This window comes from Apus apus, chromosome 2 (assembly GCF_020740795.1).
Source record: "Apus apus isolate bApuApu2 chromosome 2, bApuApu2.pri.cur, whole genome shotgun sequence".
Taxonomy (NCBI): Eukaryota; Metazoa; Chordata; class Aves; order Apodiformes; family Apodidae; genus Apus; species Apus apus.
Genome location: NC_067283.1, coordinates 23846 through 51116, shown reverse-complemented (window position 1 = coordinate 51116; position 27271 = coordinate 23846). Strand labels below are relative to the sequence as shown.

General features: G+C 44.0%; 1 protein-coding gene across 4 annotated transcripts in view; it reads left to right on the top strand.

The window, feature by feature from the left end:
* Positions 1–27271, top strand: part of SMARCD3 (SWI/SNF related, matrix associated, actin dependent regulator of chromatin, subfamily d, member 3) — an 89095-nt gene that overhangs the window by 45266 nt on the left and 16558 nt on the right. For all 4 annotated transcript variants that reach the window (XM_051611023.1, XM_051611022.1, XM_051611021.1 and 1 more), the window contains 4 exons: positions 2203–2245; positions 17223–17345; positions 24982–25104; positions 26993–27088. In XM_051611023.1, coding sequence (XP_051466983.1) covers positions 2203–2245; positions 17223–17345; positions 24982–25104; positions 26993–27088 — 385 coding nt within the window. The remainder of the gene's footprint in view (positions 1–2202; positions 2246–17222; positions 17346–24981; positions 25105–26992; positions 27089–27271) is intronic.

Sequence of the window (27271 nt, the reverse complement as noted above, 5' to 3'; positions counted from 1 at the left end):
ATGTGTGTGAGTGCAGCACTGTGTGGGTTGTGGAGCCCTGGCCCAGCACTGGCCAAAAGGCACCTTCGACGGTACCTCCCAGAAGGGATGCCAGGAGCTGCACAAAATAAGGCCTAGCATAGGTAAACCTGAAAAATTGCCACTGCTGGATAATTAAGATAAACTTTAGTCACTAACTGGTTTCCAGAGATCATTTGAAATAATGTTTTCTGAAAGTCAGTGGCCTAACTGACAGAAGGAAGCAGTTCCCCCTCCTCAGTTCTTCACTTCAGTGCTTCTAGTTTTGAACCCAGCAGTAATCTCTGCTGTAGGGAGTCCAGCTCACACCAGTGCTTCCTAGGTACTGCCATGCCTTCCCTCCAGATAATGTGTTGAATGTTTTCCCCCTGTTCATTTTCACCTCTCCATTTCCCATTGAAATTTTTCTGTTTTTTTCAGGCCAACTTTTCTGGCACCTTGGGTCCAATTCTGAGAGTAATTGAGTCTTATATTTTATGGCACAAATGGGCCAAGAAGGTATATTTGTCCTTTTTGGCAGGTTTGATGGAGACAAAACTCCCAATTTCTTTAATACTCGTGGAGAACTGGTTGAGACCCAAGTTGTTGGGGTTTTGGTTTGTTACTTGCTTTTTAGCTGCAAGCCTTTGGGGCTGTTGCAGATGCATGTGTATCCCATTTCCCTTTGGGACGATGGAGCTTGCTTGGGCATTACTTCCAGATTGTGTGAAGTGTTTTGGTGCAGATTTGATTTTAGGAGCTGTGGAAGGTGTTGGAGGTTTATGCCATGTAACAATCTGTTATCCCTACACTTTCAAAAAGGGACCCTGTTCACCTGTGGAGCTGGGTGTGACGGGGTGGGTGAATTTTCTGCCCCAGAGGAAGAATGTAGTTTTCACCTCTGGGCACAAAGAGTTCCTCAGGCTTGGCCTTTATGGGGAAGAATCTAAGAACCTGGTATTTCAGGCCAGGCTTATTAGCAAACGTAGGAAGGGAGTAGGTCACATTGATGTGTGTGGAAGCAGCTTTTATGTGGACATGGGTGGTGACAGATCTCCTGTATGAAAAGAGTGAGAAGAGGTATCCTTGTGACATGGCAGAGCAGCAGCAGACAGTTCCCTTTCTCCCATTTGTCTGTCACAGGTGGAGTGATTCATCTCCTGCCTAAGATAAAGGCCTCACAAATTATAGGGATGAAGAATAAGGCCTGAAGTCCCACTTAACCCTGTTAGAGCGAGCTAGGTGACAGGTTTGGTGAGCACAAACAGTTCTTAGAGTCTGAAGATTTCAGAAGACAATGTATTTGGCAGTCTTCCTGACAGTACCGCTTCTTAGGCACATATATATTTGTGTGTCTGTAACAAGCACAAGTATGTTTTTAACAGCATAGATAGATAAATGTGCTTATGTTTGGTTCTGGAAACATGAGGTATATACAGTGCAGGCACATGTGTCTTCCTACATGTGCACTCATAAAGATGAACACATATTGTATGATTCTGTGGTCTGGTGGGAGGTGTCCCTCCCCATGCAGGGGGGTTGGAACTAGATTATCTTAAAGGTCCCTTCCAACCCAAACCATTCTGTGATTCTCTAATATGGAAACAAACCTGCCTACCTTTTTATGTCACTGATGCAAATACATTACAGTAAAACAAATAAATGTAGTAGGGATGCTGTGTATATGCGATGGGTTTCATACATCATATGCAATACACATACATATGTGCATTTCCATCAGCACTCAGTTTTGGGCACGAATGAATGAATGCATGTCACCTGTTTGGACAAGTTCATGCTCTGTTTAGTGGCACTGAGCCCCTGAGGTGTGCAGGGCACTGGTGTGTCCGTGCACACCTCACACCTGCTCCCTGTCCTCCTGCCTGTGTTCTGTGTCTCTAGGCAGCACGTGCACACGCACTTGCATACATTGCTGCCCTGCACCACAGAGGATGCTGTGATCAAAGAACTTGCACACTTCTTTCCAAGATGCATAACAGACAGCCTGATTTGTTCTTTGCTAACTACCTCCCCAGGCTGCTGAGAGAAGGGGTCCTAGGGCCTGGGCATGGGTGAGACCCTTTTGCTGATGCATGCACAGCTGTGCACCAGCATGTGGAGATGTCAGGATAATTTAGCAGGTGGCCTCGTTACTCCTAGATCTGTCACCATGGTAACGTGTTTTTTTCTTTAAAAAATGTACAGTGCCAAGAGGAGGAAGATGGCTGACAAAATTCTCCCTCAGAGGGTGAGTCGCTTTCATTTCCTATTCCCTTCACAATCAGTTCAGCATCTTAGTGTAATTAGAGGGATTTTAGAAAATACTTTCACTTTTTGTTTAAAAATCTAATTAAAAAGTAAGTAGGCAGTGGGTGAAAGTCTGGAGCGCCAGGCTGGGGCTGGGGCCGGGGCTGGGGCCGGAGCAGCCCGCCTGTCTCCTCGGCTGGGTTAGCCGAGCCAGCACTGCCCCTTGCTGGATGGATAGTGATGCTGGGCCCTCTGCCTCTCCAGGGGGCTTGTGATCCATTCTCCAGGCTGGCCACAAGCAGGCTGAGGGCACAGCTGTGCCTGTAGGAGGTGGGCTCGTTCTCAGTTCTTCCTGGCCCAGTAGAGCTGCCAGGTTCTAATTTCTGTGGTTATGTCCTGGTAGGACTGAAGTGAACCCGTGTAAGTAACTGAGATCAAGGGCCTACACTGTCCAGAGAGTTATTAATTCTCCTGTCCCAGGGGATATGTCTAGCTTTTAGTATCTCTCTATGCTTGATCCTCAGTGCTTAAATCTTCTACTTCCTTTTTAAACATTGGAAATTCTCTATGCTCCCCTTCTCTTTTATTATTCCCAGACTTTTCCTTTCCTATGCCCTCATCATTGCAATTCCTCCAAAGCCTACTTGTCCCAAAAGGCAAGCTTCCTTAGTCTTCAAAATGCACACCCTTGTCGCATCCTCATCCCAGTTTCTTTGGCTTCTGTTGCTTTTTCTGGGTGCAGAATCCCTTTGACAGGTGTGTAGATCTCCAGGTCCTTTCCAAGTCTACCTCTCCACTGCTAATGGAAACCCAAACTTGCTGGCAGCCTCCACATTCCCTTATGTGACATTCCATGGATACCCAGCCAGCCACCCGAGGAGGTGAGCCCCCGTGGGTACTCCTGATGTCACACTAAGACTTCTTTTCTCATAACTCCTGCCATGCTCTGAAAGCACAGCCTCTCATAGGTTGGCCCTTAGTTCTCTCATGCTGCTGTCTTGAAAGGACAGAGCTACCATGAAATCCAGACCTTTGAACTACTTGCAGCCTCCATGGAGTGTATGTTTAAGCCTCATTCCTCCTCTGCTTGGAGTCTGTACTTGGAATGAAAGCTGCGTTCCTTCTGCTGTCAGTTCTGTCTGTCCCACACAAGTTGTTTTCACAGACAATTATACATCGTGTGTGGTGAGGCTATCACTTTAAATATATGCCCATTTCAAGACCTTTCCCTCTTCCTTTCCCTCTTCCTTTCCCTCTTCCTTTCCCTCTTCCTTTCCCTTTCTCTTTTCATCTTTACAAGGTGAAAAGGTCTTAGAGCAGAGCAGAGGTAACTGAATGTTTTTTGTGGCTCAGTTTATCACATCCATAATTAGTTAATAGGTAACCTTTTTCAAGTATGTCAAAAAGCTGTGCAGATGCTAGCACCTTTCAGAACCATGCTGTCACCAAGTCTTCTTGCCTTTCTGGCTGTCAGCCAATAATTTTAACTGATGGAGTGATAAGGCAACACAAATCGCTAGAGCCCTGCCTGCAGGGGAGGTTTTATCAGTGCAGCTGGAGTGCTGGTATCTATGACACAGTTGTGTCTGGAGTAAGGTGCTCCACCAGGCTGCAGTTAGTGCATCAGGACCTCCCTGAGCACACCCTTCATGGGGTGGGAAAATGCTGTGTGCATCCATGTCCTGTCAGCTAGAAGATCTGCACTGATTGCTGGCTGTGGAATGAACACAAAGCATGGGGTGAAACTTCCAACTTTCCAGAGCTGCTGCTGGAGTGGTTTCCAGCCAGTCAGCATCTGTTACCCACAGACTTTTTGCAGACTCTTGCTTGTGTTTTCTGGGAACTATGAAGGGGATAGGGGAAGGTATTAAATACATATGACTCTTGAAAACCAACCAGTGACGACGGAGCTGGGCTCTCGGTGTCACTTGCTGTGACAGCAAGCCAGGCTCTTGGCACAGGTAACCTGCTTTTGGGCTTCAGGTCTCACCACGCCTGTGCTGCTGGGGTTTACAGCTTGTTGGGCAGGGCTGCTCCCCTGCTCCAGTCCAGCTGTTTGAGAAGGATTTCATTTTCCATGGATATAATTGTATGAGAAAGTTCAGCAAACTACTAAATGTAGGATGAGAGGATTATGGAACTGCAGGGGAGCTCCTGGCACAGCCAGCCATGGAAGCCAGGGCACAACTGGCACCTCAAGACTAGCTGGGGTCCTGTCTTAGAAGATCCTTTAGCTCCAGCAGCCTTTTTTGTTTGTTTGTTTTTGCTAGGCTCAGCAGGGCAAGTGCATGGCGTTTGCCAAGTAAGATGGACTCTCCACTGCTCTAATCCTCACCATCCTTCGTTACATCGATTCTGGGTTAAATTCACCTCTTTTGAACCTCTTTAAATCTACCTCTCAGGAGACCTTAAGTATACACAGGATTACACATTACCAGTATCACCAGTGTTTGAATGCCACTAGTGCATTTTTGTCTGTACTGAAATACCTATTGATGCAGATTTGGGTCACATTTTATTTTTTATGGCCTTACCACATTAATAGAGCATGTAGTCATTCCGTGATACCCACATGTATTTCTACTTTCTACTGTTTGCAACTGATGAATTCCCATATTAGAGTAGGAATTATGGCTACAGATTCTGAGGACCATGATCCTGTGCTTTGTAATGCTCTATTTCATCCCTTTACACAGTTCTTACTGCCTTACATTCTCTGTACAGTCCCCTGCCTTGTATTGACAGTGCCACCCAAATTTGTCATTACGGAGTTTTGTTAGCATACTTTTTGTGCTGGAGCTATCAATGACAATATCTAAATAGAATCAGTTTCAAAAGTGGTCCACGAGGTACTTCTGCTTAATACGTTTTTCTATGACACTTCCTTTACCACGTATTGCTCTTGTCTTTTTCAGTTTTAAATAGTGGTTCCCTTTATGACTGTGTCTCAGATGCTTTACTTAAAAGCAGGTCAGCTGGATCTACTGCATATCTTTTGTCTAAAATGCAATTTTAATTAGAAGAAAGGCTTGGTTAAGCCCAGGCTTAGCATTTTTAATAGTGTATTCAACATCAACTCAAGTTCTGTGCAGCAGGCTGGATCCTTCCCCTCTGGATCCCACTACTGAATTGCTTTTACTGAAACCTTATAAGTAACTTACAAGGATTCCTTTTAGTCCTGCTTCATAGATTAGACCTATAGCCTTCCTCTGTGCATTTAAAAATTCAAATATAAACAGTGCAGAGCTGAGGCTCGTAGACTTACTGCATCTGTCTGCCCACAGATGCTCATAACTGATTACAAGGAGGGCTGGTGAATCTAGCTCAGCTGGTGCTTGTACTGTTGCAGGATCTTTGCATTTTGAATGGTATCTGCACGTGGCCATAATTCAGAGTGACACAGGGTTTAATTGCCTGGGCCGTGTTACTGAACTGCGTTACTGGCTCTGTGTGCCCGTTAGAAATCCTCTCTGAAACACAGTCTCTTGGGAATCAAGGCTCACAAGGTGGCACAGAGTTCCAGTTTCTAAGGAGTGTGGGCATGAACTTTCCTGCTTTGGCCATGGTAGAAGCCTCAACATAGAGACACTTTTGTCAATAATCTCTGGGGTCAAGTTTCCTAGCAGGGAAAGAGCCCAGAAGCTGATAAGTCAGACTTCAGTTATGCCACTTGTGATATACAAGTACTAGCTCTGAACACTGTTTTTCAAATGCCTAGGTTGTGAGCATCTGCTGTAGGCAGTAAAATATTAGCTCAGGATCTAATTGAGCTTGTCAGACTTGGGGGAACAAGAGGTCTTGGCTTGTATTACCTCTCTCAAAGATGGAAATTATAGACTAGCCTAATTTTCAGGATGTTGCCAAACCTCTATTTATTAGTGTCTGATGATTTATTTTTTAAAAAGAAAATTGCTGAAACTGTTTTGTTTGTCCTGCTCAGGTAGTGAAGAATGCAGCTGCAGTTGTTATTTCCTACCTGACGTGGATCAAATTCTGGTTTTATTTTTTTCTGGGACATCTAACTCTCACCTGGAAAGAAATCTCAATCTGAAGGGCACACTTTTCTGTGTTGGGTTTTTTTAAAGCCATCTCTAAACTAAAATTAAGTTTTGCAGGTGACAGCACAGTGGCTTTCTGCTATGGACAATCTGCCTGGCCAAGAAGGAGACAAAGCCTTTCTTAGCCATCTGGAGGAAGCCCCATGGTTGCAGGCCCTTGTGCTCATGGGCAACTTTAACTACCCCAACTTCTGCTTGGAGGGTGGGAACACTGGGCATGAGCACCCAGGAGGTTCCTGGACTGGATTAATGAGCATTTCTTGACATAGATGATCAACAAACCAACAAGGGAGGGTGCTCTGCTGGACCTGTTCTTCACAAAGAAGGAAGAACTGGTTAGAACTGGTTGGGGATGTGAAGGTTAAGGGCAGCCCTGGGTGCAGCAACCGTGAGATGGCAGAGCTTGTGATTCTGAGCAAACAAGACCTGGATTTCAGGGGAGCAGGTTTTGCCTTGTTCAGGGATCAGCCTGGAAGGATCCTATGGGACAGTGGGGATCCCTGGAAGACAAAGGGGCTCAGGGAAGCTGACTGAACTTCAAGGATGACCTCTTGAAAGCCGAGGGGAATGGTGAGACCAATGTGCACAAAGTTGAGCAGGCCTGGCAGGCGGCCAGCAGGCTTAAGCAGAGAATTGCAGACTGGCCTCAAATGCAAAGAGGGAGTGCATGGAAGTGTAAGCAGGGATGGTCTACCCAGCAGGAACAGGACAGTGGTGCTCAGGCATGCAAGAATGGCATTAGGGAGGTCAAAGCTCAGCTGGATTTGAACCTAGCAATGGATGTGATGGGCACCAAGAAAGCCTTCTGCGAGTGGATTAGCAGCAGAAGCAGCAGACTAAGGAAAACCTAGGCTGGGTCGGCTGATCATGTCAAGAGCCATGGAAAGGCTGAGGCACTTGGTGTTGTCTTTGCCTCCGTTTCTCCTGGTAAATCCTGTCCTCAGGCCTCCCAGGCCCCTGATCCTGTGTCAGATCAGGGAGCACAGCTGCTTGGAGGACCTGGACAGGCTGCACGGGACAGCAGTTCAACAAAGGCAAATACAAAGTTCTGCTCCTGGGATTGAATGACACCTTGCAGTGGTCCAGGGAGAAAGCAGTTTTGCAGGAGGGGATGTGGGGTTTCCCATGGACAGCAAGTAGAGAATGAGCCTGTAAGGTAAAGCAGCTGAGACAAAGGTCAACTGCAGAATGGGTGCTATTAGCATCAGTGTTGCCATCAAGTCAAGGGAAGAGGCTGTTCCTCGCTGTGCCACAACTGTGAAACTGCATCTGGACTTCTGGGCACAGGACCAGAGCGACAGGACCTCCTGGAATGAGGCCCACAGAGGCCCACCAGCATGTCTGGGCGCTGGAGCACGTGCCTGTGAAGAGGAGCTGCAGGAGCGGTGTGTCCAGCCTTGAGAAGGGGGAAGGGAGATCCCATGGGCGAGTGCAGATGCAGTATGGGGTAGTGAAGGAAGTCAGAGCCAACCTCCTTGTGGAGGTGCTTAACAGGAAAATGATGCGGAACAGAAAGTCACTGCAGTGTGAGCAACTGACTCAGTATAAAGAACTTTAAAAAACAAAACCTCATCTAGGTGTGGTACTTGGGAATATGGCTTAGTGCTGAACTTGGTAGAGTAGGGTTAGTGGTTGGACTTGATGGTCTTAAAGGTCTTTTCCAACCTAAGTGATTCTGTGATTCTGTGGTGGTATCAAAACACTGGAACAGGCTGCCAAAAGATGTTGTGGGATGTCCATCCTTGGAGATAGTCACAACCTGACTGAACGGGGTCCTGAGAAAGCTGACGTAAATTGAACACGTTTTGTGCAACAGCTGCTCTGCATGACTTCCAAAGGTCCTTCTGATCCAAAATACTTTGTAATTACTGAGTCTTACAGAGTTGTCTACCCAAATCAAGGTTTTGCTTGAAATTCAGTGAATCCTTTGTGTCTTTTGAAGGCTGTTCATCAACATAATGCCATAATCCCAGAAGTGCTAATGCATTGTTCCTAGGATGTGGGTTGTCTTCTGTTGGAAGCAACTGGTTGGTTCTTCTGATCCCTCTTGACTAGCAAAGAAGTACTGACCCCTCAACACTGAAGGCTTGTGGAGATCAAGGAAGGCTGAGCTGCACATAGACTTACTCTGCAGCCAGTACTATTCCTACCAGGCCTCCACTTGAAGAGACCCAAAATCTTTCAGATTCCAGCATCCTTCAGTGTAAAAGCTGTGGCAGAATGGATCACACCCTTGTCAGCAGGAAATGGTTTGTACACACAGCCATGCCAGAGGCCAATGAGGCTGGCAGAGATACAATCCTGAGCTTTGCTGCTGTCCACACTACACCTAGGGATGCCACTGAAAACCCAAACAGCCCCCTTTAGAAAGCCATCTGTGCCAAGGCCTTTTCAGATCCTGCGTTTTCTGATGGCAGAAGTTGCAGAAACGTGTTTCTTTTTAGTTTGTTTTTGTTTTTTTTCAAGAGAAAGGAATCAAGAACTAATCTGTTGGTGACAGGAGAATATTGGAAGCCTGTGTTTTGTAGTCTGCCTGTGTAGTGTTAAGAGCATGAAGATGGCTTTGTTCTTCACATTGAGACACCTCCTGGTGTCTCTGCTCTGGAATGTGGCAATGAGTGCAGCTGAAGGAAACCTCCAACTCCAGATTAAGCTCAGGTTTTCCATCCCTGACACAATTTTTTTCTGTCCTTTCCTATCAGTGTTCTGTCCTTTACGGTCTGTATACTTGTGTATCAACTCCTAATAGCTGTATTGGGAGGTCTGTTTATTTTCACTAGAGTGGCAAGCCTTCTTATGGAAGACTTTGAAAAGAAAGAGCACAAATTTGGTATTCTGGGCAAACAAAAAAAGTACTAATTTCTTTTTAGTGTCATGCAGTAGACAATCTGAAGCCTGACCCTGCCGTGGGAACTTAGTGCTACTTTGTTTTGGTTTTGTTTAACTTCTACAGGACCTGTCTGGGGATTTACTTGTAAGTAAGAGCAAATCTGTTTAAAATCACTATCAATGAAATATCCCTTGCAGTCATTATCAGGTTATTTTAGTGTCTGGCTACACTTACTCCTAAGAATTTTCATGTTTCTAACCTGAACTTAAACGATTTCAAGCTCATTGTGTTGTCTCTTTGACAGGCAGAGAAAATGTTTTTTCTTTTTATGTAGTTGGACACATACTCCCAAGCAGAGCTACATCAATTGGCTTAGTGGAACCTTGTATCACAGAGGATGTTTCCTGTCTGCTAATCATCTCAATAGCTTTTCTCAGAATTTTCTTGGATTTGTCAGTAGATTTCTCCATTTGTGCCTCTGGTGTTCTTTTAGTGATGATGCTGTTGCCAAGCGTGGCAGTAACCATTAAACCTGCAGCCTTCCTCCGTGTCTTCCTGCTCATGTGTAAAGAACTGCTCTGTCTTCAGGCTGCAGTGGTGTTCTGGGCTGTTGTTTCCTCCCCTGCCATTTGCTGAATCATTTGAAGATTTCCCTGTGAAGCAGTGAGAGTCCCCATGCTGTAGCTCTGTGCTACATTCTTTGCTTCTAATTTCTTTGGTTGTACAAATAGCTTCTATAATTTTTGTTGTTGTCTTTCTCCCAGGTCACCATGGTATGGATCCATATCCCTTTTCTCTTCTTTACTTCTTATTTCCCCATCCTGTATCACTTGTAGGTTCTGTTCCTTACGTCCATGTTCAATTATAAAAGCCCCAGAACCACTCCTTCTTTCTGCCTTGCATTTTTGTCTGTTTCTTGCAGATGACTTCATTAACAGTGAGTTTCAGTCACTTTCATTAGTAGCCACAGTCACATCAGTCCCCACCAGGACAGATTATTGCTTGTTCTGATGTGTGTTCTGCTGTGTTTGTTCAGTATTGCAGCTCCTCTGCCACCGTGCAGCTCCGTCAGCCTTTTCTGAAGTGTCTTAGTCTTCTCAGGTCATGATTAACTAAAAATGTTACAGCTCTGAATGCATTTGTGTCTCTCTTGTCCTCTTCTGGATCTTTTTAATAAAAATGCCGAGTCCAAGTTGTTGGAAGATGTCAGGTTTCATACATCACTTGGCCATCACGAAAACTGAATCTTTGTCTTCCTGCTTTTATTTCAGCTTTCTTGGGCACTACATGGGCAGTATTTGCTTTTTGTGTGTCACTGTGAATTCCTCAAAAAGTTCTTGTGAAGACTTGTATTCCTGAGGACCACTTGAAAGTCTTAAAATACCTCTTTTCCTTTCTTTTTTCCATTCTTTCTGTCATCTTTAAGGAATAGATGGAACATAATTTTCTTGCAGAGAGTGATACGGCTAGGCTTCTTGATATTTAGAAGAATGAATTTTGGATTTGCATGGTGCTTTTTGTAGTACTCAAAAGCAATAATTAGCTGGAAAGGACACCTTAGATCAGTTTTGACACAGTGTGTATCTTTCTCAATACCGAAGCAGAGTGTTCTGCCGTGTTCTTGAGAGAGTTTAGTGTAGATTTAAATATCCATGTCACTGTATTTCATAACTGGGAAATGTTCAGGACATTCTGCTTAAAACATTGCAGGGAAACGAGTACATTTCCCTAAATCTTGCTTGTATCTTTTAGCTGCACACGACAGGCAGGTCTGGAAACAGGCTTATCTGTCCTGGTTCCACATTTCTTCCCTACTTTAAATCAAAATACCACTTAACTCTGGTTTTCTTCCCATAACTGTGGGACTATAAATGGATAAATGCTTTCTCTCATTAAACTATTTTTCCTTTTTGAATATTTATTTGAAAATGAGCTAGTCAGAATAGAGATAATATTCTAAATGAATTTATTAATGCCCCGTTCTCCAACACAGTTGCGTTATTAGGATGGTCGTGGTTGAGGTGGAGTTGGGGTTAAGTGAGGGCTGGGACTAGGACTTAATGGGATGTCAAAGTAAAAAGAGAGGCAGAAACTTTAGAATTAGAACACGGGTTTTTTTGACGGTTGGAAAGTGAAGACTGGTGGTTCTGCCTCTGAGCTATGGGTTGCTGGGTTAGGTTACCTGCTGCAGGTGCAGAGGAGGAGGGAGGATGCACTTCTCTTGTTTAAGCAGTGTTCTCCCCATTTTCTATTTACCTGACAGCTGCCAAGTCCAGTCAGGGCTCACTCACTGCCCTTCCTTTTCTTGGTAACAGCCAGACAGCAAAACAGAAAGCCTGAGTTGGGGAATCTCTCTTCCCTTCTGAAAGATTTTTCTGCTCTCCAGATGAGGAAGGATCTTTTTGTTCCCTGTGTGGACTTCTCTTGATCTATTTCTCTGATAAGTTTTACATGGCTTGAGGAGACCATTGTGGCTCTACCTGAGTGAAGACATCTGATCACTTTAGTGCTTCAGAGAGCCACGTGCCATTTTCTAAAACTTAAATCTTGTTCAACAAGCCTGCCTTTTTCTGAGCAGATCACAGTATTTTTTGGTAACAGAAATTGTGTTGATATTTTTTTATTTCTTCAAGCCATTTGATGTGTTATCAATGACATCTCAGTTAAAAATCCTACAGTATAAGTAATCTTAGTGGTCACCTTAAATTAAAAGGTCCTTCACTGTCAGTTTGGAGACATAACAGTGCTCAGGTCATTTCTAGTGGGACCAGAAAGATCAGTGCAGGGAACCTTTTTTTTTTTTCAATGTCATTCATAATATGTGAAATTTGATGGTAAAATTTACGGGTAAGATTAATGGAACAGTAAATAAACACAGGGAGAGAGGAAGTTATTGCTAGAAAGTATTGTCTGAACTGCCCAGTCAAGTGGTCATAACACAGCAAAGTTTTGCTGCAGGAAGTGCAGAACCTCTAACCCAGGAACCTGGCAGCACAGGAGTCTGTCTGGGAAAGCAGCAGCTCAGACCTGCTGGAAGCAGGCGAAGCTGACTGAGCATAAGCAACAGTTGTTTCTTAGTTCTGCCTCTCTCGTACCTTCTTCCATGGTGCCTGTTCAGCCCAGGTGGAGCTGTACGTGTCCTGCAGGACGTGTGTCGTGCAGGCCAGACGGCTTCAGCCTGTCACTTCTGTATTGGACTCAGCAGAGGCACAGGCATAACAGTGCTCCTGTTCCCATCTCCTGCTTGCAGTGTTCCTCAGGGTTTCTGTTTCGCCGGAACAATGACCACTCACCTCTTTCCCTGGTAATATTATTTCTGCTCCATCGGTAACGACCATCCTTTTCTTTTAGGTAACTAAATTACCATACACTCAGAGCAGTTGTTTCCTGTAAGTACGTGTTCTGAAGATTGACACTTCTATTTCAAACCATTGTTTAATAAATGTTGCTTTCAGGTGCAAATGCAGAAGCAGAAATGCAGTGGGCACGTATCAGATCAAGCATTAACTCCGTGTTACAATTCAGATCTGTTATCAAGTGGTTGTAGTTCAGCTTTGTACCACTGGGCCTTGCAAGTGGCTCAAAGTCCTGCTTTCTGCAGCAGAAGCTCTGTCCATTTTGACAGAAACCTGCAGCTGATCTTGGTCCATGTTTTGAGCAGAATCTGCTACTCTCAGGTTTGAAATGGTAGCCTCAGGTGTGAAGGAAGGGCCACCTCTTCCAGAATTGTTCTTCTCCAGCCATGATATTGGCCAAGCAAAAGATGTCTCTGACAAGCTTGCCTCTCCCGTAGCCTGAGGTACTTCCATCTGGTACAGGACCACTGTTAACTTATTTTGAATTGAGGATTACAAAATGTGGATTGTCCCTGACTTTTTTGTTTGGTAATGACAAATCAGCCATTCCTGGTGGCTAGTGCCAGGTCTGGAGGAAGGGAAGGACAAAGATGAACCATAGATCACAATTTATTGTTTTCAGAGGTCTTAAGGTTCATTGTTCTGGAAGGGTGAATGTGATTGGTACACCTAGTGTATAAAAAAGTTTGCTTGAGTAGCCCAGCTTTATGGAGAGCTACATGGCTGCTCCATCCTCATTTACTTTCAGTCAATGTTAGTGTCCTCTATAGCACTTGATTTGGAGACACCCTTGAATACACTTAGAGGATATTAGATAGACTAGCATTTCTGTTGATTCCTTTGGAACCCTCCTGAGAGGAGCTGTAAGCCTTGTTTGCATATCTGCTTATGATTCAAATAGATTACTTGTACATTTTACTTTCAATGTGTGTAGTACAAGTAACATGTATTTGCAGTTGCATAGAGTAAAATAAAAATGAATGTTAATTTAGTCTCTAAAACATACAGGCTGAAAGTGACCTCTTAGTCCTCAAACACAAATGATTCACTGAATTTCAGGCAAAACCATAATTTGGGTAGACAACTGTTTAAGCCCCAGCAATCACAGAATAATTTGGATCAGAAGGATCTTTGGAAGTCATACAGATGAACTGCTGCACAAAACATGTTCAAATTACACTGGGTTGCTCAGGACCCTGTCCAGTCAGGTTGTGAATACCTCCAACCAAGGCTGGACATCCCACAGCATCTTTTAGCAGCCCATTCCAATTTTTTGGTACCATCATGGTATAAAAAAAAGTAAGTTCCTTATACTGAGTCAATTGCCCATGTTGCAGTGACTTTTTGTTGCCTCTCATCCTACTGTTAGGCACCTGTGTCAAGAAATGCTCATTAATCCAGTCCAGGAACCTCCTGGGTGCTCGTGCCCAGTGCTCCTGCCCTCCAAGCAGAAGTTGGGGCGGTTAAAGTTGCCCATGAGCACAAGGGCCTGCAGCCATGGGGCTTCCTCCAGATGGCTAAGAAAGGCTTTGTCTCCTTCCTGATGGGGTGGTCTGTAGGAGATGCCCTAGCAGTGTCCTCTGTTCCAGCACAGCTCTCAGCATTTGGGTGAAGCCCTCCCTGCTGTGCAGCCTCCCAGGTTGCTGGTCCCAGCGCTGTCCCGTGGTGCTTTTCACATCCCAGAGGTGGGAGTGTTGCAGCTCTTCACTGCTTTCTCAAGCCTTGCATATTTGTTCACAGGCATGTGTGGTGGGACCTCCCCCATTGTGCTGCTTTCACAAGGAAATTGTGAGAGCCTTTCAATCACTGTTCCCTGCACACTGTCCTCATGGCCTGCACACTTATAATTTTTCCATTCTTTTGTCACCGTCAGTAAATAAGTCCATGGAAATCAGGGATCAGAGCACATAATTTAACAATAATCTGTTCTTAGTAATTTTTTAAATTTTGAAACTTTTATATTTCCAGAATAGGGGAAAAAACAGCCTCTAAAAAGACACTATCTTACTATGTTAATAATAACCTATTCCAGTTACCCATTTCATTCTAAGATAAGGTTTAACATACATGCTTCAAAACCTCAGATGCTGCTGCTAGGTGCTTCTTGTCATTTCTGGAAATAGATAAAGGCCAGAATGGAGAACTCAGGTAATGAAATACTCTTTACTCTTTTATAGCTAGAACTTTTGTAGAAGAAAAGAGGAGACTTGCATGGAGCTATGAACTTCTCTGGGTAAACCATGCAAGAAGAAGGAATTAGGCTACAACAGATCCTTATCACAGGAACACCAGGATAACTGGGGTTCAGTTACCTATGAAGAAAACTGAAAAATTAATTACATACTGCAGGCTGGAACGTTAGAGTGCTTTGGAGTGTAAGAATACCTTCATCTTTTTGAGCTAAGAGGTACCAGAAACAAAGAAAAATCTTCATTTTGATGTGATACTTCTGGGGCTCCCCTTTAATTTTCCTCTCACTCTTGAAGGGAAATAAGGAAAGAATATGAAATTGGAATGTTATCATGCCTCCAAAAGATTATTCCAATAGTAGGGTGAGAAAATAAAAGACTGTAAAAGCCAAAACTGACCTGAGTGAGCCTTAGATCTAGCCCAGCATCCTGTCTGCACTGTGGCCGTAACATAATCCTGGAGAGGAGTACAAACACAGGCAAGTACAGTTCTTCTCCCAACCTGCGTCATTTACAGGTCAAGGAATTATATTCAGTGTTATCTTTCCCAGCTGATTTTAAAGTGTTTATTCTTTCTTAACATCTTATAATGCTAAAGATCAGTTTGGTTACAGGAATGGAATAGGAAATATCTTTTCACTTTCATGTAGTAGTAGATGTAAAAGTGTGGAATATAAATATTTATTGAAGATCACTGCTCTTTCTAGAAACTTACTAGAAATTTCGTTAGATCCTGGGTCTAGTAGTCTGCAAACCAGCTGGAAAGTGTGTGTCAGAGCTGTAGATAGGCTTTATCTTGAGGGCTGTGAAGGCCAGCTCCCTGCTCCATCATTTGCCCAGGAGTTCATGGACTGATAATTCTGGAACTTGGAGTTAAAAGACTGAAACTGTGTTTTGGGTCCAGGATTTTTAATTTGCTGCAGTACACCATGATTAATTTGGAGGGAACTGAGGAATCTTTTCTTCTGTGTGGGATGGGATAAAAGCTTTGGGGTATTTTGTTGGTCCAAAGATGTGTATTGACTGTGGGGAGGAAGTGTTGCCTAGCTGTCTTTATTCTGCAAGCTGTCTGGCAACTCCTTCATGTTTCCAGGGCAATGCTTGCTCTTTGTGCTCTTAAAAACATTAATGTTCTTTTATTATTCTGCTGATACTAAGACTCAAGCAGTTAAAAGCATAATGGTTCCACTAGAGCTGAACACAGTTTTTGGCTCCATGATTTCTGCTTCTCCGAAGTGGCAGTCCAACAGGTGTTCTAGCATCTCAAAACAAACAAATAAATAAGGTTGAAAGGGACATTTTTTGATAGTCTTGATCAGTCTAAATGCAGAAGGGAGAAATTGTTCCTTTTCAGCCTGGAAAAGAAAAATATTAAGAAGGGGATGGTAAAAAACTGTGAAATGAATGAGCAGTATGGAGAAGGTGCACAGGGAGTGCCTGCCCACTGCTGCTCCAGCTAAGCAGGAAGATGGCATCAAATGAAGGTGGCAGCTGGCAGGTTGGAAAGGAGCAAGAGGAGGGACTGATTGACACACTGCCCACTGGGGTTCTGGAATGCCCTGCTTAGGTACTAAAGGGCAACACCTTTCAAATGCTGTCAGTCAGTGCCAGGATAGAGGGATTGTTGGGATGACCTGGTGCAATAGTTATGCAGAAAGCAGTGGACAGGAGTATCAGCTGTCACTCACACAGGTGTGTCTGCCTTACGCCAAGTTACAACCGTAGACTTCTGATCTTAAAGCAAAACAGGAATACCAACTAGCTTTTAATTCCTGTAGAAGTATTCTAACAGTTAAGTGTTGTGGCTGCACAGGTGAAAGCTACAGTGAAGTAGAAACAGACAAGGCAGTCCAGTAGATTTACTATAATTAGTGACAGTTCCTTCCCTTTAGGGTTTGCCTTCGTGAGTATTTCCCAGGTAAGAACCAGCTTTTTCATGCTCATTTCTAAGCTCAGACTGGTAGGTCTTCTTCCTAACCTACTTCGTATCACCTTGTCTGCTAACTTATCTGGGAAAGGGAAAATGAAAAGGGACTTTTTAAATAGAGCTAATGTATTAAGATACCAACAAAAGTTGGCACCTTGTAGCTCGTCATGTTGAACCTTTGATGAGAAGGTTGATTTCAGCTCAGCCAAGGACATATGTTGACAAGGTTGACTTCTTAAACAGCACTTTTTTGTAAGAAATCCGCATGAACACGCACATCTAGCTTTAGTATGGGGAAGCCCAGGACTTTTCTGGTGAGGCAGGACAAGTTTACCATGCTTTGCATTGCGGAGAGGAGTGGCTCCCAGGCTGCTTGTAGCTGAGCCTCACTTGAAAAAGAAAGCAGCCATGATTGAGACCTTGTGGATCCAACTGGGGTCTGTTTCAGTCCTGTCTTTGGCCTTGACACCTGCCCCACCAACTGGGGACAAGTCTGAGGGTGACTCTTCCTGAAGGAAGGATGGATGGTCCGTGGGCTGGGGAGGTGTCAGCACCACTGCTCCGTGCCATAGTGGATTTCTGCTTCCAGTGTTTGGATATTCCTTGCTTCCTTCTCAGATCCGGGAGCTGGTTCCTGAGTCCCAGGCCTACATGGATCTGTTGGCCTTCGAACGCAAACTAGACCAGACCATAATGCGGAAGCGTGTGGATATTCAGGAAGCGCTGAAGAGGCCCATGAAGGTATGTCCTGAAAAATGTGTGCATTGAGCTGGGCAGGGTAAAAATAGTCCTTGTATTAAATGGTGGAATGATCTTTCCAGTAGAAGCCCTGTGAACAGAGATATTTTGAAGCAGGTCAGATAAAGCTCCTAAGAATAAGCAGCTGGGGAGCAGCATGTGTGGGGAAACCGGTGGAGGAGATTTTGTGGATATTACCAGCTTTAGCTTCTGAAAGCCTTTAGTGAGGGAAATAACAGCTTCTGGATAAATAAACCCTGGTTTTGGAACTTTGTATTAGAATGATTAAAAAGAAGAAAATAAGAGATTAGAGGGGTGGGCTGAAGAGAGGTATGAAGTTTCCTATGCGACTTAAGTCAAAAGCTAAACTTGTGCAATAACAGAACATAAAATGTGAAGAATTACTTACAGAAAAATTGTTAAAAGGTCCTGCAAAAATACACATTTACATGGTCTGTAAAAGAATGATTCCGTTTTCTGAGTCTATTCAATTGAATCATGGAAAAGTTCAGGTAGGAAGAAACTGTGTGTGCCACCTAGTTCAACCTCCAGCTCCAAACAGGGTTGTCAAGGCCTTGTTCAGTTTTGAGAATCTCCAAGGATGGAGGTTTCACAGCCTATTCAGGCAATCTCTTCCAATGTTGGGCCACTCCCATGGGGAAGAATTTATTTTCATGTCTCATTTAAGTTCTTGTGACTGTATGGAATGCTCATACTCATTCATATAGTAAATCCCGTAGTATGAAGGTTTGTAGCTGTGTGTCTACTGTGAAGTAAAAGTGTGATTCTTGTCTGTACCCCAGTAGTGGGTATCAGCCCAACCAAGATCCAGATTCTGCTCTGTTTGCCACTCTGAAGGTATCTGGTAAGATGTGGAAGGCTGCTACCTTTGATATTTTTCTAATTGATGTATCTGAAACAGAAAAAAAAAAGGAAAAAGTCCTCTAATGTACCTATTTTACAGAGAGAAAAAAAAAAAGTGTAGATGGTTTAAATCACAAGTTTGTAGTCAATAAGTGTTGTATATACAGTAGATTGGATTCTCAGAAGGAATAGCTTGTCTTAGCTTCTTACTGTGGGTAGGACACCATTATATTCAACCAGGTAGGAACTGGGCCATGGTTAAAAGTAATTGGAGACTTAGGCTTGCATTCATAAACCTGCAGGAAGATGTTTGTTCTGTGGCAAACTCTTTAACTAGGGAATTGACCAGGACACGTGGTTCCAGCTCCAAGCTGTACAATGGAGTTATTCAGGGCTTGCAGCAGGGAAGAGTGCAGGAGACACAACACTCTACAGAAACTGTAGACTGAAAATTCTGTTTCCATCTAGGGCTCAGCAAACACATTTTGAATATCAGTTACTCAGATAGTTAACATCTAAAGAATGATCAAACAGATATTTTCCAAATTCATGTCTAGATTCAGCATGTAGCAGCTGTGAAATTCAAGACCTGTCACAACAGAGCTAAGCCTAGATAAATTTGGGTTGTTCTGATGTGAAGTATTTTCATTTTACTATAGTTGGAGCATTGGTAACAGCAATAACAGTTATCTCTGCATTTCCATATCTTATCAAAGCTCGTGTAAGTGTGAAATACTTGGGAACAGTGGTTTCCAAACTGGGATTGTAGTCCTGGGAAAGATTTAAATATGTCTGAGGTATGTGGTAATAGGTAGAGAATATGCAGGACTGCTTAGAATTATGAGTTGTAATTGCAGTTGTTATCTTCATCATAGTGATTGAGTTCTAGCTGGAAACAGTCTTTGGGAACCACAGGTTTATGATCTGGTGTTGCTCAGGCTGTTTTTTCAGTCTGAAGACTTCTGGGGAAGTTTTAGGGGAAATTGTTTCAAACACTTTTAGTTGAAGACCTTGCCCCTGCTGGGCCTGTTGATCCTGCTTGGATCTCCTGTGAGCAGCTGCTGGGTCAGATCAGATGGCAGTTGTGGGACTGCTCAGAGAGGGAGACCTTGGGGTTGTGGGGTTGGTTGAAGGAGGGGTGGCCTGCACCACCTGCCAGCTCACTTTGCTGCTGTCAGCAACCCCTCTCAGCTGCCAGCTGTTCCAGTCTGGATCCTGCCTTCTCTTTTCTGCCTGTTGGGTGCTACTCTGCGCTCTCCTCTGCTTCTGTCAGTCCTGTGTTCTTGGACTCCATCTCTCCTGAGGGAACTCCTCTGCAGAGCAGCCCTCACTGTTTGCTCGACCCTGGGGTCCTTGCAGTGACTCCATGGGAGATGGACCCGCTCAGAATTCCAGGAAGGGCTTTTTTAGGAGGGAGTCAGGCTGTTGGGCTGCAATGTGGCTGGAGGTACAGATATAGCAAGCTCCGTGGACTAAAGGAAACAGAAACCACATGGCTCCACTCCAGACGAGTAGATGTCATTGAAGAAGAATGTGTTACTGAAAATCTGGACAGCCAGGACCATGGTGGACTTTGAGAGAGGGATTTATTTGGCTAAGTATAGACATCTACAGTGTATTTATTTGTGTGTAAGCTGGTCACTCTGGGCTCCCTTTATAGTTGGGACATTAAGTCAGTGTAGGCAATGGGGTTCGGGGCACAGGAGATATTAAAAAGAATATAGACAAAGCATGCCCTAAAAAGTGCCTGTTTCTCTCTACTGTCTAAGCCTGGGATAACTAGTCAGTTGTGGATATAAACATAATTTTCATAAGACTGAGATGATTTTCCCCAGCAAGGTTCCTGCTCTAGGCCTTGGCACCACAGACGATGGTTTGGTCTCACCCAAACCAAAAGCTGTTGTCCAGGGATTGTCACGTTCTCAGAGTGAACTGGTGAGGACATTTTGTTTATCAGACCTGGGTGTAGTTGCAGTTCCTCAAACTAAAGAATCTACTCCCAGTTTTTCCATTTTTAGGTTAAAACCAGTAGTACAGTCTCAATACCATCTCAGTACTGTCTCAATGTCTCTCTTCCTGGTTTTGTAAATTGAGATTCTTTCCCCGCTTTCGTGTTTTAGGAGGACTGAGGAATGTCTATTGGATTGTTGGCAGGCAGGAATTTGCCATCACAAACTAGCTTAAGTGCTTGATGATAACATGGTTAAATCTTGCATAACCTCCCTCCCTCTTCCACCCGCAGTAGGAAGAAAAATCATGGGGCTGGTGTGGATCACTGTCTGTACTAGTGAGCAGTAACAGGCTGGTTGAGGTTGGAAGGGACTCATGTTGTCCAGCCCCCTGCTCAAGCAGGGCCACCTAGAGCTGATTGCCCGGGATCACGTCCAGATGGCTTTTGAACATCTCCCTGTGGGAGACTCCACAGCTTCTCAGGGTTACATGTTCCAGTGCTAAATGGTTCTTAGGAAGGTGCCAGAAACCCTTCCAGCAGTAGGTGACGGTTCCACCTAAATTCTAGTAAGCAGAGATTGGTTCATACTAAGAAACATGAAGGTTTGGCATCTTGTAAAACTCTCAAATATTTATTTGACTGGGCATTCCTGGGATCAGTACATGATGTAGCCTCTCCAGCCCCTTCCTAGGTTTGGTGTTTTTGGTGTTTGTTGTTTTTTAAAGAGCTTTTGGCTTTGACCCAACAGCAGGAAGCTTAAAAACAGACCAGTTGAAACTGATTAATGTGTTTATTTATGACCACTAAAGCAAGATACTAGAGATTTTTCATTATGTCAAGTCTCAAAGTCAACAATAGATATCCTTTAAAAAGAGCTGCCCTATTTGATGAATTATTAGAGCCTGTGTTGTACAGGAAATTGAACTGGACAATAAAATCTCTTGTGGCCTAAAAACCTGCAAGTTAAAATCTGTGTTCTTGTGACAGTGAGTTCTGTGGGTTAACTATCTATGGTTTGTTATGCTTTGTATAGCTTACATCACATACTTTGATCAGGTTTGAATGCATGGTCTTGTGGCATAATGTGAGTTCTGCTTTTTGTGGTATGAAATATGGAAAATACAAACTCCTAATCGCCTTCTTTACATCGGCCCATATTTTAAATGTGTCTTTCAGGTTCTTTAGTGTTCTCTTTTCTTAAGTAAAAAATTCAGTCCTCCCAATCACTGTAGAGAGAGAATTTTTCAGTGTGCGTAGCTGCTCTTAGCACCCATCAGTGTACACCTCCTGGTTATCTTCCTGAGAGAGTGCAGTTAAATAATAAGCTGCTATAACTGATTTGATAGACTGTTGGGCATACTATTCTCCATTTTATTCCTCTATAACATTTGTTCTGCTTTTCTGGAGGCTTTTTGATTGTTGAAGTTTTTATAGAACTGTCTACAGGTGATTTTAAAGTGTTGATACAATTTTGAACTCAGTAAATATTGGGTCATTCCTTTTAGTATTCATGATACCTGCACATTCTACTAAGTCACTGATTTTCCTGCTTTGGGTTTTGGGTTTTTAAGTTCTCCATCTTTTATTGTCATGAGTTACATAACAAATTTTGCTTCTCCAAGTTTTGATGTGTCTGTTTGCTGCTCTGGGTGAGCGATACCTCTGTGTTCCAGTTCTGATGAGAACACTCTCTGTTTCATTTGATTCGCTCACCCTTGACCACTTATTAGTGGTAACTCTTCCTTTCATCTCCTGATTTCTTGTCGCCATTCTCCTTTATCTTCCACTGTTCTTTTTTCTTCCTAGAAAGTTTTTATGAGACCATTAAACGATTACTCTGTATGCAAAGACAGAGACCTTTAAATCCTTCCTGTGCTTTAAGCATGAGGTTTACAAGCTGTGCTGAGGCACATGGACACACACCTTTGGGGTGTGCATAGAGGACTCTCTTACACGATAGTCTTCATAGGGTCAGCAGCCAGATTTCCTTCATTCACTCAGCAATAGACTATCTGCTGATAACTTGGTTGATTTCTTTGAAATCCCAATCACAACTTCCCTGCAAGTGTCCTGGAGGTATTGTGTCCTGCCTGAGAGTTCACTGAAGGAAACTTCAACTTCAGCAGTGAATGGAGATTTGTCCTGGAGTTCTCACACAGATCAAGGTACTGTCAGGTGCTTAGTTTCTGATTTGACTTTTTAGGGAAGGAAACTGAAAAAAAAAGAATGGCATTATAAACCAGAGGTAGTTTTCTGAAAGATTTGATGGATTTCCAGAATTTTGCCTATTTACTTCAACTTAAAGCTGTATTGATTTGTGTGACAATGACACTGAAGAACTTACAAAACAACCTGCAGTTCTGCTGCTCCAGCATTCCTGTCAGCTTCCCCTTTAGATCTATTTCATTCCACATGAGCTGTCCTGCCATTTTGCTGCTGTTGCAGCTGAGACCTTTGCAGTAGTTCATCACTCACATGACCAATTCTCTGTCACATATGCTGCTTTTTTCTTTTGCTTTTTCTCAAGGAGAAATTATAAGTGAAATACAGTGCTTTTGGGGAAGGCTTTTCATTTTAATACAACTGCTATTTCAGGTTCATTTTGCTGAAGACAAAACTGCATGTTAAAGGAGTGTATCCTACACTTAGGGTAAAAGCAGATGAAGCACCTGTAGATTTTTGGACAAGAGGTTCTTTGATGTACAGTGTTGATAAGTCTCTCTTAAGTTCCGCCCTGTTGAGTTTTGCTTTTGTGGGTGGTAAAGCTTCAGTGTGTCTGAAGGGGTGAGATGTGATGCTTTCCTCTTGCCCTAGAGCTGTACATTTTCCCTTTAGTTTTTGCTCCAAGCTACTGAAAAATCCTACCAGCAAAAAACAAGGCCACAGGTTTTGGTTGCTTGCTTTTCTGCTCTCTGAGAAACCACCATGCAGAGAGGAGAACAGATTGTAGATCTGTGCTATAATGTGCATTGCTAAGAAAATTGCAGAATTTGTTGCAGGGCAAATAGCCACTTGCCCAAATATATTGCGAAGTAACCAAGTCACATAACTGATGTTGTATCATCTCCTGCCTGGATGAGGTGGAGTTGCTCAGCTGAAGATGGAAGAATACCTCCCACTCAGAGCCTTCTGCGTATAAACTTGACATTATTGTGGAACCCCAGAGTACTGATAAGTGAATTGAGTGCAGTGATTTGGGATGTGTGTCTTCAGCCAAGGAGACCTTGTGGTCTGTATAGTGGCTGTAAAGCCCCAGCCAGTGCTTTGTTGGTGTTCTTCTTCCTTGAGCTCAGTTTTTACTACCTATATTGACTCTGAACTGACGTCTTGGACTATACTCTTGGATCTCTGCCAGATTCTTGCTTCATCAGAGGGGGATGATAGTGACAGCTGACAGGAGAAAAGTCATGGTAGAGGAGGAAGAGCCTGCTTGTCCGAAGAAAATGTTCATTTGTAGAGCTATGGTTCTGACGTTTTCCTGGAGATTTCTGAATATATTTTCTTTACATGCCTCTGCTCAAAGTATATATTAGCACTGTGGGTGGTAAGTGTGTGTAGGGCAAATTCAAGTGCCATTGTCTAGTCCTTGGAACTGGAAGGTAAGTAAGATGGTCATCCTTCCAGAGTGTCTTGAGCAAAGCGTTCTCAGGTGGCTTTCCTGAGGAGACAGTGGTGCTGGCAACACTGGACATGTGAAAGGAAGAGGTGGTATTGGGGAGAAGGGCAGAAAGAATGAAAAAATCAAGCACCAACTCATAAAGGAACAAACAGGAGGTGGGCTTGTTGGCAGCAGCTTCAGGAAGGTGGTTGTGGAGACATGAATGTTTCTGGGTCAGTACAGTGCTGTATGGAGGAGGACAAGCTGTGTTCATGGCCAAGTGCCTTTTTCACAGTTGCTCTGACTGCATTAGCTTGACAACTGTAGCCTTTTTGTCATTATATTATAAACAGATATTTGAGATTAGAGTCCCAGGTAACGTTTTTGGCAATATTTTTATCTGGAATGCATACATCAGAGTTAATGGCCAGTTTTTCCACATGAAGCACAGGCGAGAAGGGCTCTGAGAAGTTTCACAGCCATGAGCCAGTACAGCACTTGGGAAACCTTGGCTAGCCTGTTGGATGACAACGGGCTGGCACGGCTGTGTCTTTCACAGACTGGAGCACCTGGGAGAGATGGAGCACAGTGCCTTCCTCCACTTGGGTCTCACAGCAAACTGGAGCTGCAGGAGGTTTGATTAGGCTGAAAGGCAGTTAAAGAGGAGGGTTAGGCAGCAGGGGAGTGTGTATGTTTGTGTGTCTGTAAGGAGACTATCACCAGGCTCTGCATGATGGTGGAATGCAGGTGGACAGAGATGTGTGATCTGCAGCATGTGATTGTGATGGCCACTCACAGCCTGAGCTGGGGCAGCTACAAAAGGTGTTCTTGCAGCAAGAGGTTTGCAGCTGAGTTTTAGCAGTCTGGCTCTCTGGAGAGGAAGGGCATCAGACTCTGCTTTTCTGCCAGGATTTCTCACGTGTCTAATCCAGAAGGACGGTATGGATGGATGGCCTCATAGGCCTGGCCCTGCAACCTTCCATCTCTCTCGTCTCACAGTGGATCTTGCCATGTTTGTACAGCCAGGAGGTTTTGAAAGGAAGATTTGAATTCAGCTGCTCAGTGTATTTTCTTACACATAACCAAATCTTAGATTCTAGTATAACCTGATGCAACTGTACTAAACGTGCAGATTCTCTACTAAATGTGTAATTATCACCTTTCTTGTGGCTCTGTCCGGTCTCGGACTTAAACTGGATGTGTGCTTTTCTCTGTTTGTGTCACAGCAAAAGCGGAAACTGAGGCTTTACATCTCCAACACCTTTAATCCTGCCAAGTCTGACGCAGATGACGCTGACGGCAGCATCGCCTCGTGGGAGCTGCGTGTGGAGGGGAAGCTCCTGGATGATGTACGACTTGCTGTGCCTCGCTGGGCTGCGCGGGTCGGGGCACTGTCCTGCAGGGAGCTGCTCTGTGCCGAGGGCAGGAACTCCCAAGAGACATGGAACGGCAGCGTGGACCTGTGGCTGCCGGGGAGGCGCCATGTCCAGCCTGAGTGAGGGATGAGGCTTAATGGAAATGTTGGGAAGGGGCAGGGAGGCATCAGGAAAGGAGCAGACCTGAGAACAGGACAGGCAGGAGGAGCTGGAGAGAACAGGGATGAGATGGTTCCCAGAAAAGATTACAGCAGGGCTCAGGTCACAAGAGGTGAGGCCTACAGCAGGCACTGCGTCTTGTGACAGGGGTAACGGGGAGCAGCCAGGAGTTCATATTCCTAGAGAGAACAAGAGGGTGGGTGGATGGTCAGAGCAAGGACAGAAGGGAAGTTTTATAATTCTAAAGTCCTCAGAAACCTCAGCCATAGGTTAAGATTTCCTTGGGGAAGGCTGGGCTTCCCTAATAATGACGTCACCTGTTTGAATAGACTTCACAAACTCTAAGTATTTGATTGGATGTACAGGTGGAGAACATGCATGTATGGAGAGGGCAAGGCTTTCAAGGCACATCTGTCAGTCCGTCCTGTACATGTAACAGAATCATAATCTTGCTGGAGGATGAAGGGAGGACAAAAGTGTAACATCTGGATTATTTATTGGAACAGAATAACTTCTCAGTTACTGCAAATTTCAAATTGAAGGAGAATGTATTTCTAAAAGATTTTCTGCGTTAAATAGGAAGATATTAATTAAAATCCCATTAACTGTATTCTATGGGAAGTCAGATTATGTGATTCTAGACCTCCCAGTTTTTAATTTAGACAGCATGAGCTGTGTAGTAAACAGCAAATACTGATATTTATATGGAAAAGCAAAATTTAACAGAAAATACTTCTACTGTGTATGAATAATCTGTAAAATTTACTGTCATCTGGTAAATCAGACCAAGAAATTAGCATTAATCAAAAAACCCAAGCTGTTAAAATAAAAGGTACAGTGGCCTTAGAATCATAGAATCACAGAATGGTTTGGAATTAGAATCATAGAATGGTTTGGGTGGGAAGGGATCTTCAATCCAACCCCCTGCATGGGCAGGGACACCTCCCAGCAGCCCAGGCTGCTCCCAGCCCCATCCAACCTGCCCTTCAACACTGCCAGGGATGGGGCAGCCACAGCTTCCCTGGGCAGCCTGGGCCAGGGTCTCCCCACCCTCACCATAAAAATGCCTTCCTTATATCCAATCTAAACCTGCCCTCTTTCAGTTTGAAACTGTTACCCCTTGTCCTGTCACTACAGGCCTTGGTAACAAGTCTCTCTCCACCTTTCTTAAGAGCCCCTTTAAGTATTGAAAGGCCACAGCAGATCTCCCCAGAGCCTTCTCCTCTCCAGGCTGAACACCCCAGCTCTCCCAGCCTGTCTCCAGAGCAGAGCTGCTCCAGCCCTCGGGCTGATCTTGTGGCCTCCTCTGGACCTGCCCTAGCAGGTCCATGTCTTTCTGGCACTGAGGACCCAGAGCTGGATGCAGTGCTCCAGGTGGGACTCAACAGGGCAGAGCAAAGGGCTGGTACAGCCCTCAGCCCCTTTTCCTGGCCTCCTCTGGACCCACCCTCCCAGGTGCCACGTTCACAATCCTTTTCACTAATTTGAAGAGTCAGGAACATTGTCCCTTATGTGTGAACTGTTCCACCACTGTTGAGATTTTTTGCATCTTACCCTGCATTTGTCAGAGGTTTCAATTAGATTGATCACACTTGTGGTCTAGATAGGAATTAATACTCAAGAGAAAGAGCCTGAGAAGGAAGCACAGGACACAAGCTAATATATGCAGCCTTAAATATTTCTGTTTCTTCTGATTGTACAGCTCAGCAAACAGAAACGGAAGTTTTCGTCTTTTTTTAAGAGTTTGGTTATTGAACTGGATAAAGATCTTTATGGACCTGACAACCATCTTGTGGAGGTAAGGAGGTCATGCATCCTTTGCTTACAAACCTGGTACTAGCAGAGATAAACAGGCCTGTGCCTATTGTCTACCCTGTGTATCTTACCTTCTGTTCATTATCTCATGTAAGGTATCTGCAGTTTTCAAAATTCTATTATTTGTAAGAATGTTTAGTAACAGAATCTCTATAGCCTGAAAACA